Genomic DNA, 10370 nt, shown 5'->3' on the forward strand with positions numbered 1-10370 from the left:
TTATTGTTATTAAAAAAGTAGTTAGTAGTAGTAATACAAACAATTATTCATGGATTATATATAATAATTAATGATTATTTTTGAATAATGAACATTGATATAACAATTGCACTGACGATAATTAGTTTACAGTTATTACAACACATTGATTGATTAATATTGATAATGGTTATGAAAGGTGACAGTTGTTTTTCTGTGTTTAATGTAACGCTCTGATGATTGTATGGCTGCATAAACAGGTTTACGCTGTTACCTGCTATAATGCAGAAGATACTCGAGAACTTCCTCAGCCAGCTGTACGACACTCAGACTGATTTTGCTGTCGGACACAAAATCGCACGTCATCAAAGATAATCTTTGGGGATTGAAATAATGCCGGCTAAGGTTGTTCAGCTGGTTCTACTTGCTGTTTATTGTTTTGGTTTTTGAAATGATTCATGGTGTTTTCTCCAGTAAACTCCAGTCTTCTCCTTGCTGCTACAGTAGTTCTGCAGCCCAGAACACACGACTTTGCTTCAGCTGTTTGCATGTCTAACCGTTGCCATTGATGCACCCTGTTGTTCACCAACTGTGTGCATTCTTCTTAAAGTTAGTAAAAAAAACTATTGCAGAAAACAGTTTTAAGTTGTCGTATTTATCATTTTCTTTGCCATGGTACAGTCTTAATTTTTCCATTTAGAGGTCTTGAAAAGGTCTTAAAAGTCTTTAAATTTGTACTTGAAAAATGTGCAGATACCCTGCTATACTCCTCCTCTCTGTCGTCCCTGATACACCCCACGATGGCTGTGTCATCGGCAAACTTCTGAATGTGACACAGCTCCGAGTTGTAGCAGAAGTCCGCGGTGTACAGGGTGAAGAGAAGAGGGGCCAGCACCGTGCCCTGGGGTGCTCCGGTGCTGCTAATCAGTGTCAGACGTGATGTCCTTCAGCCTGACGTGTTGCGGCCTGTCAGTGAGGTAGCTGGAGATCCAGGTGACCAGGCAGGGGTCCACTCGCATCCTGTTCAGTTTGTCCTGAAGCAATAGGGGCTGGATGGTGTTGAAGGCACTCGAGAAGTCCAAGAAGAGGATCCTCACTGTGCCGTTTCCCTTATCCAGATGCGAGTGGGCTCGGTGTAGCAGGTAGAGGATGGCGTCTTCCACACCGACGGAAGCTGCAGACAGTCCTGGGCATCTTGTACCTGGGGTCTGAGGAGGCTGAGAAAGAGCCGCTCCAACATCTTCACCAGATGTGAAGTGAGTGCCACCGATCGGAAGTTGTTCAGCTCGCTGGGCCGATTCTTTTTGGGAACTGGAACTATACATGATGTCTTCCAGAGGGTGGGCACTCTCCCCAACTGCAGGCTGAGGTTGAAGATGCGTTGGAGTGGTTCACCCAGTTCAGCAGCGCAGGTCTTCAGTAGTCGGGGACACACCTTGTCCGGGCCTGCTGCTTTCCTGGGGTGAAGCTTCCTCAGTTGACCTCTGACCTGGTCTGCAGTAATGCATGGAGGAGTCTGTATTGAGGTGGGAGATGAGGGGGAGGAGGGAGCTGCTGTGATGACTGGGGGGAGGTGTGTTGAGGGAAGAAGGAGAGATGGCTGCAGTGAGGGAGAGGGTGGGGGGGACGTGAGCTGGTTGAACCGGTTGAAGAAGTCATTCAACTCATTCGCCTTCTCCACTGTCCCCTCAATGACTCTTGTCGCTTTTCCACTACCAACGCGGCTGAGTTGGGCTGAGCCGTGCCGTGCTGAGTTGGGCTGAGTCGAGCTGAGTGGGGCTGTTGGAGTTGCATTTCGACTACAACCGCGCTGAACCGTGCTGGCTGGAAGTGGGTGGACACATTGGGTGGAGTTAGCGAAAGTGGGTGGACATCACGTGATGTCATTAGGCGGCGCAAACAGTGACATCAGTGATCTTTTAAGCGGTAGTCTCACGACCCGGATAGTAAACAATAAACATGGAGTCGTTAGTGTTGCTGGTCTTGGTGCTGTGGCTTGTTGTCACCGACAACGCCAACAGATACTGGCAAGAGCGTATAGATGAGGCGAGGCGCATAAGGCTTCAGAAATTCTCGTAATTCGTAATTCTTCTTCTTCTGGGTTTACGGTGTTTACAGATCCCAGCGTGCTCGCGGGGCGTGTGAGGACACTCCTCCTCACCATTCAGTGCACAGGGGAGTGTCTCCTCACGCCCCTAGCCCCACTCGGCTCGGTTTGGCTCGCTTCAGCCCCACTCCAAAACCGTGCGAGTTTTGGGTGCTAAGCAGGGCTGAAGCGAGCTGAGTCGTGCTGCTCTAAGGTAGTCGAAACGCGAGCCGTGTCGGGCTGAAGTGAGCTGAAAAAGGGTAGTGGAAAAGGGCCATCTGGTCTTTGTATTGTGGCCTGTGATGGTTTTCACACCTTCCCAGACCTCCCTCATGCTGTTCTCCTTCAGCTTCTGCTCCACCTTTCTCCTGTAGCTGTCCTTAGCTTCCCTCACACAGCGTTTCACCTCCTGCTGTGCTGCTTTCATCGCCTCCCTGCTCCTGAAGGCGGCCCTCTTCCTGTTGAGGACAGCTTTGACTTCCTGTGTTACCCATGGCTTGTTGTTAGGGTAACACCGTACAGTCTTAGCGGGGGAGACCACGTCTGCACAGAAGTTGAGGTAATCCGTCAGACAGTGTGTCAGCCTCTCTATGTCCTCACAGTGTGGGCTAAGCAGCACATCCCAGTCCGTGATGTCATAGCAGTCCCTGAGGGCATCTTCCATTTCAGGGGACCACCTCCTGATGGAGCTAGTTGTTGCAGGCTGCCTTTGAACCAGGGGGGTGTACTTCGCCTGTAGAAGAACCAGGTTGTGGTCAGACTTCCCTAGTGGGGGGAGGGGTGTGGCTCTGTATGCATCCCTCACATTAGCATACAGCAAGTCAATTGTCCTGTTGTTCCTTGTTGGACAATCCACAGCCTGGTAAAAAGCAGCCAAAGTAGAGTCCAAAGTAGCGTGATTAAAGTCCCCAGAAATGATGATAAATGCCTCAGGGTGCTGTGTCTGCAGCCTTGCTGTGACAGAGTGAATTCTCTCACATGCAGCGGCTGCGTCTGCCCTCGGAGGGATGTAAACACAGACGGTGATCACGTGACTGAACTCCCTCAGCAGATAATATGGCCGCAGGCTAACGGCTAGCAGCTCCAAGTCCGGGCAACATAAAACTGTCTTTACAGAGATATGTCCCGGGTTACACCAGCGGTTGTGAACATAAATGATGAGTCCCCCACCTTTGCTTTTCCCGCATGTGTTAGTGTCTCTGTCGGCTCTCACAGCAGTGAAATCCCGCAGGTTCATGTTAGCATCCGGTACAAGGTGTGTTAGCCATGTCTCCGTAAAGATAAATAAGCTGCTCTCCCGGTAAATCCGCTGGTTGTTCAGAGTGGAAAGCTCGTCGACTTTATTCGGCAGCGAGTTCACATTCCCCATGATAACGGAGGGAATGGATGGTTTGTAGCGCCGCCGGTTGTCCGCTAGCCTAGTCTTTAGCTTAGCTCCAGCTTTGCAGCCCCTGGGTTTCCTCCTCAGCTCCGCTGGGATGGGGTGTCATATCCCGGCTCGTCCCGTTGTTTTCAGGGCCAGCAGCTCCTCTCTCGAATAAACAAGAAAACTGGCCCCTGGTTGCGTGTTAAAGTTAAAAATATCCATGTTATATAAGTAAAACACACTATGTCTTTGTAAGAAAAGCAGAAAAGTAAAAAAAGGTGGAAAAAAAGAGGTTTAAAGAGCTAAAAACTACAGAGCTACTGGAGAGGCAGCCGTCTCACACAGCGCCCATACTATTATTGTGTACTATTAAAGTAATCTAGAAAAATATGTCACGCATGACAACCATTCTCTCTGTGTGTCTTTCGCCCATTCTTTCCCTCCAATATTTACCCTTCTGTTTTTATTTCTGTGTGTGTGTGTCCATTCTTTGCCTCACTCATTCTCTGTTTCTCTCTTGGTCTCACTCTCTCTCACTCTTTCTGTTTTTCTCCATTCTCTGTCTCTCTATCTCCCTGTCTGTCTCTTCCTGTCTTTCTCTTCTCTCTGCCAACTGTCACTCACTGTCTTCCTCTTTCCCTGTCTCTCTCTGTTCCCTATCTCTCTCTGTCCATTCTTTCCTTCACTTTGCCTTTCTCTGTTTTATTTATTCCTATCTGTTTCTCTTGATCTTTTCCTTTTTACTCACCTCTCTCTCTCTCTCTCTCTCTCTCTCTCTCTCTCTTTCTCTGTCTGATTGTGAGACACTCTGTAATTACGTCTCTTGCTCTGGTTGAGACAGAGATGCACTCTGAGGGTTGAAGATCACTCTGCTGTCTTTCAATACCTCCTTTTCAAATGCTCCTAAGAAGTGCTTTCATGCCTGGACCTGACTGTGTGTGTGTGTGTGTGTGTGTGTGTGTGTGTGTGTGTGTGTGTGTGTGTGTGTGTGTGTGCGCGTGCGTGCTAGGAGTTTTATAGATTTAAGATAATATGATCTCTATCTCTGCCAACTTTTGCTCTTCCAGTAAATGTATTAAAATATTTTAAAAAATATTCTGATAACAGCATCGTGAGTCATTGGTAAGCCCGCCTCTTCTCTGTTCTCATTGGATGCCGTGTTTAATCACTCGCAGCCATTTCAACCAGAGAGTTTATTCTGACTGAGAGAGATAATGTAGATAAACAGATGATGGTAAAATTGATGGATCGTTGCATTTATCTCCGCAGAGTCACGCACTCGTTCCTCCATCTCCGTCACCTCCTACGATCACTCCAGCCCGTTCAAAAGACCGCACTCCACCATCTCCAACAGCAGCTCCTCCTCCTCCAGTAGCCACTCCTCGTCCTCATTCATAAGCTCTCTCAACCTGCCGCTCTTTAGCTCCGCCCCCCACCCGCCCCTTGCCCACTGGCACTACGACTGCATCGAGGAGGACGAGCTGGAGCATGACACCGACGCACAGCCGTCCATGAGTGAGTCCGCATGCACATCTCACACACAATGGAGTCCTCAAGCGAACAGATTAGCACGACGCAAATGCCCTCTCATTTGCATTTTGTCCTCTGTTGGCTCCACCCCTTGTGCTTTGTAGTGGAAAAAGTGTCCAAAAGTGAGTGCATATTTAATTTTTGAAGCATTGAACTATCATCACAAAATTTCATATGTATATTAATTTATGGTGTAGGAATTGTAGGAAGAACTGGCCACTGGGGGGCGCTATTTGTGACGTGCGTGGACCCCACGGATCGCCGCTTGCGATTATATTTATAATTACAGAAGTCAATTTGAATGCAAAAATCCAAGAGTAGAGCACAGCTAGATGAAGGGCGGTGTGATGGTCAGAGCTGGCTGTGTGTGTGTGTGTGTGTGTGTGTGTGTGTGTGTGTGTGTGGTACAGCAGCAGAGGAAATGTAACAGGAAACACCTCCTACACCCGTGGCTGGGTTTTGTTTCTAAATAAACCATGACACTCTGTGAAGGATCTAGGTGATGCTTTGCGTGTGTGTGTGTGTGTGTGTGTGTGTGTGTGTGGTTAAACTGATGCAAACTGAGTGAACACTGAAAGGAGGCATTCAGAGCAACGGCCGAACCCATACCTATTTTTTCAGCGTGTGGTTTATACAAGAGCCGCAACAATGATCAGTGGGAGATGTGACACACTGCACGAGTTGCGCTACACACCATGCTGCAGGCTCTCACACACACACACACACACACACAAAGGCTTATTCTTTAATGTGTTCTCTATTTTGTGTGTGTTTTTGCGTGCACAGTCACAGAGGGTTCCGAGTCGTCCTCTCACAGCACCTCGAGTGACGGCGTGAACAGTGTGAACAGCATGAGCACTCTGTCCGTCCCTCGTCACTCGTCCCTCATCATGGACTCCTTCAGCAGCGAGTCATCCTTCCTGTGTTCCTCCTCCGTCTCCTCGTCTCCGTCACACCACTTTCACAAGGAGCACAACGACACCAACAGCTTCATCACAGCAGTGAGATTTCACACACACACAGATTTATTCTCCCAAACACACCACTAAAAATGTCATTCCTGTAGCTTGACCCAAAGCCATAGTAGTTTACAGTTGGGCAAAAAAGTATTTAGTCAGTCACCAATTGTGCAAGTTCTCCCACTTAAAAAGATGAGAGAGGCCTGTAATTTTCATCATAGGTACACTTCAACTATGAGAGACAGAATGGGGGGAAAGAATCCAGGAAATCACATTGTAGGATTTTTAAAGAATTTATTTGCAAATGATGGTGGAAAATAAGTATTTGGTCAATAACAAAAGTTCATCTCAATACTTTGTTATATCCCCTTTGTTGGCAATGACAGAGGTCAAACGTTTTCTGTAAGTCTTCACAAGGTTTTCACACACTGTTGCTGGTATTTTGGCCCATTCCTCCATGCAGATCTCCTCTAGAGCAGTGATGTTTTGGGGCTGTCGCTGGGCAACACGGACTTTCAACTCCCTCCAAAGATTTTCTATGGGGTTGAGATCTGGAGACTGGCTAGGCCACTCCAGGACCTTGAAATGCTTCTTATGAAGCCACTCCTTCGTTGCCCGGGCGGTGTGTTTGGGATCATTGTCATGCTGAAGGACCCAGCCACGTTTCATCTTCAATGCCCTTGCTGATGGAAGGAGGTTTTCACTCAAAATCTCACGATACATGGCCCCATTCATTCTTTCCTTTACACGGATCAGTCGTCCTGGTCCCTTTGCAGAAAAACAGCCCCAAAGCATGATGTTTCCACCCCCATGCTTCACAGTAGGTATGGTGTTCTTTGGATGCAACTCAGCATTCTTTCTCCTCCAAACTCAACAAGTTGAGTTTTTACCAAAAAGTTCTGTTTTGGTTTCATCTGACCATATGACATTCTCCCAATCCTCTTCTGGATCATCCAACTGCTCTCTAGCAAACTTCAGATGGGCCTGGACATGTACTGGCTTAAGCAGGGGGACACGTCTGGCACTGCAGGATTTGAGTCCCTGGCGGTGTAGTGTGTTACTGATGGTAGCCTTTGTTACTTTGGTCCCAGCTCTCTGCAGGTCATTCACTAGGTCCCCCCGTGTGGTTCTGGGATTTTTGCTCACCGTTCTTGTGATCATTTTGACCCCACGGGGTGAGATCTTGCGTGGAGCCCCAGATCGAGGGAGATTATCAGTGGTCTTGTATGTCTTCCATTTTCTAATAATTGCTCCCACAGTTGATTTCTTCACACCAAGCTGCTTACCTATTGCAGATTCAGTCTTCCCAGCCTGGTGCAGGTCTGCAGTTTTGTTTCTGGTGTCCTTTGACAGCTCTTTGGTCTTGGCCATAGTGGAGTTTGGAGTGTGACTGTTTGAGGTTGTGGACAGGTGTCTTTTATACTGATAACGAGTTCAAACAGGTGCCATTAATACAGGTAACGAGTGGAGGACAGAGGAGCCTCTTAAAGAAGTTGCAGGTCTGTGAGAGCCAGAAATCTTGCTTGTTTGTAGGTGACCAAATACTTATTTTACCGAGGAATTTACCAATTAATTCATTAAAAATCCTACAATGTGATTTCCTGGATTCTTTCCCCCCATTCTGTCTCTCATAGTTGAAGTGTACCTATGATGAAAATCACAGGCCTCTCTCATCTTTTTAAGTGGGAGAACTTGCACAATGGGTGGCTGACTAAATACTTTTTTGCCCCACTGTACGGTATATACAGCGCACAGGTCACACAGTGTGTGTGTGTGTGTATTAACACTGAGTGTGAGTGTGTGTCACATGTGATAGAGACCAAACCCAGACTCTGACCAGGAAAAAACAGAGAAAATCCTCCTCAACTCAGAAGTTCTACTCAGAACCTCAGAACGGTCTCATCAACTCCGAGTTCAGAAAGTGACCTCGAATCAAAATGGCTGCTCAGAGCATCAGCAGTAACACAGCAGCACTTCTTACCTTCAAATACCATACGCACACGTATCAGACGTATTTATACACAAGTAAATATTCATCACTCGTTAGTTAGTTGGCCAGCACGTGGTGTACAAAAGACGAACATAGAGGCGTCTGTGATTTTTTTTTTCTCCCCACTCTGGAGCTCGAACACCCAAAAATCAGAAATGTCAGCCTATGATTTTCAATTTCTGACTTCCTTCTTTCAAGTTAACTCGAATGCATCACATCCTACTGCGAGGTGTGGAGCTCGTTTTACCCACTACGCCACTTTCTGATTGAAGGCTATATGATCGCTCGCAGATAAGGTCACACGCTTGAGCTCTCTCCTGAAGAACAGATTCACACCTTTCCGATCCTCAAATGGAAATAAAGACGAGAGCAACCCGTCATGTGACCTGTGTACGAGTGTAGAAATCAAAGTGTGTGAGTGTTTCGAGGTCTGTGAAAGTGGATATGTGTGTGCAGTAAGTATTAATAAGGGGGTGTGTGTGGTGTGGTGTGTGTATGTGGTTACTCTTCTACACTTCACATTTACTCGGTGTGTGTTGCTCTATTTTGCCAGAACGCTCCGTGTCATGTCGTGTGTTTTGGCGTCAGCACAGTGGTGTGAGTGACACGTTTATAGATCAGTAAGTAACGCGTGAGCTGTGAAGCTTGTGAAGCTCCGCCCCTTTAACATTGAGCCTCTGCCCCCTTTTAATCTTGGCTGTGTTTATCAGAGCTCCGACTGCATGAGTGCTGATCTAGGCTCAGATAATCAGTACCTAGATCACCGCCGTGACTCTGATACACCTGGGACTTGTGTGTGTGTGTGTGCGCTTTCCAGCAGTGTGTTGGTGTGTGGGTATTAAAGGGATGAGGGGGTGTCATGGTGCTTGTGTTTGAGTCACTTTCTCTGCTTCATGTGCATGTTTTATTCTTTCTCCTGTGTCTGAGTGTTACATCAGTGTCTGTACACATTCATTACATTATTATTATTATTATTATTAATATTATTATTATGCATTAAATCAATAATTCGCAATGCATCATAAATTAACTTTTCATCATAAAGGTGTATTTTCATGAGTAATTATAATGACTAATCACATGATATCACTGTTTCATAGTTTATTATAAATCATCACGACTTTCAGAGACAAAAAGACGTCTTTGTCATTTTTAATTTTATGATGTCATAAATAAACCAGTTTGAAACAATAATGACTCTTAAAAAAATATGAATGCAAAAGTTTGCAGTTGAATATTTATACCAGAATTCTCCACTCGACATAAAAATATTAATAAAAAAATTTTAAAAATATGTTAAATGCAGCAAATCGATATTTTTCTGCAACAAATAGATTTAAATATTTTTTAATATCCTCCAAAAAGCAAATATGTTAAAATGTATATTTTTTTGCAAGAAAGTGATTTAAATTTTTGCAATAGATACATTGAAATGTATAATTATTTCAGTCAATAAATGTAGTTTTATATTTAATAAACCTATATATTTATTTATATTTTTTCTGTCTGCCTCAAAGTTAACTAGAACATGTTTTTTTTTTTTTGGGGGGGGGAGTTTGTTTGTTTGTTTGTTTGTTTGTTTGTTTGTTACATTTTTGTTTTTACACAAATCCTTTTATAGCTGAAAAAACAAGTATCAGATAAAACAAGACTGTAATGTCGTGAATGCATCGTGAGAAGTTTATTACAATTATAAAATTAATCAAACAGCAATGCACACAACAGAGCTGCAGTTTCTGGCTGCACACAGATTAATGCGGATTAATTATGTTAAATAAATGTTTTCTTTATTTTCTTTTTTTTCTCCAAAGCTGTGACATCACTTCCACACGGCGGGACGTGAGCGAGGCGGCGTGCAGCGGTTTAAACACTGAACTCTGCTGTATAAACACGTTCATTCACACACTACATTTTTAAGTGGATTGTTATGCAGTTCTTAACCCCGTCACGCCGCTGCTACGCTGCAGACTCGGCATCCAGCGCATCAGTGAGCTCAAGGTTCCTTTTTATCTTCAGAAAAGCACAATTTGAGTTTTTGTTTGTTTGTTTTTACTGTAAGCGTGTTCTGTACAGAAGTGTTTCCTCGTTAGTTCCTTATTTTTAGAGCCGGCACTACTAATAAAATCATTTCCCAACTTTCTGTCTGTGTTTTATATTTTTTAATCTGGTTACAAACAAACGGGCCCTGTGATGACCTGGCGACTTGTCCAGGGTGTACCCCGCCTTTCGCCCGTAGTCAGCTGGGATAGGCTCCAGCTTGCCTGCGACCCTGTTGAACAGGATAAAGCGGCTACAGATAATGAGATGAGATGAAACAAACAAACGGACACAGTGTGTGTGTGCGTGCGTGCATGAGAAATTAATTTGCAAGCGATTAAAGAAGTCAAAAGTCTTGAGAAACTCTATGACACTGCTCTCACTTCTGTATTCGACCCAACCACGATTGGAACCACAGGCTGC

At 45.2% G+C, this 10370-nt stretch overlaps 1 protein-coding gene across 3 annotated transcripts in view; it reads left to right on the plus strand.

Annotated features, from left to right (window-relative positions):
* The window catches only part of zgc:158766 (uncharacterized protein LOC100009641 homolog), a 55882-nt gene extending 45832 nt beyond the window's left edge, over positions 1-10050 (plus strand). Inside the window, exons 21-24 of one of the 3 annotated variants that reach the window (XM_060900442.1) lie at positions 4701-4946; positions 5748-5962; positions 8464-8530; positions 9722-10050. In XM_060900442.1, the coding sequence (XP_060756425.1) occupies positions 4701-4946; positions 5748-5962; positions 8464-8511 (509 nt within the window). In that variant the 3' untranslated portion in view covers positions 8512-8530; positions 9722-10050. The remainder of the gene's footprint in view (positions 1-4700; positions 4947-5747; positions 5963-8463; positions 8531-9721) is intronic. The other 2 variants (XM_060900443.1, XM_060900444.1) reach the window with 2 other exon arrangements.
* The last annotated feature ends 320 nt before the right edge of the window (positions 10051-10370 follow it).

Source organism: Neoarius graeffei, chromosome 19 (assembly GCF_027579695.1).
Source record: "Neoarius graeffei isolate fNeoGra1 chromosome 19, fNeoGra1.pri, whole genome shotgun sequence".
NCBI lineage: Eukaryota > Metazoa > Chordata > Actinopteri > Siluriformes > Ariidae > Neoarius > Neoarius graeffei.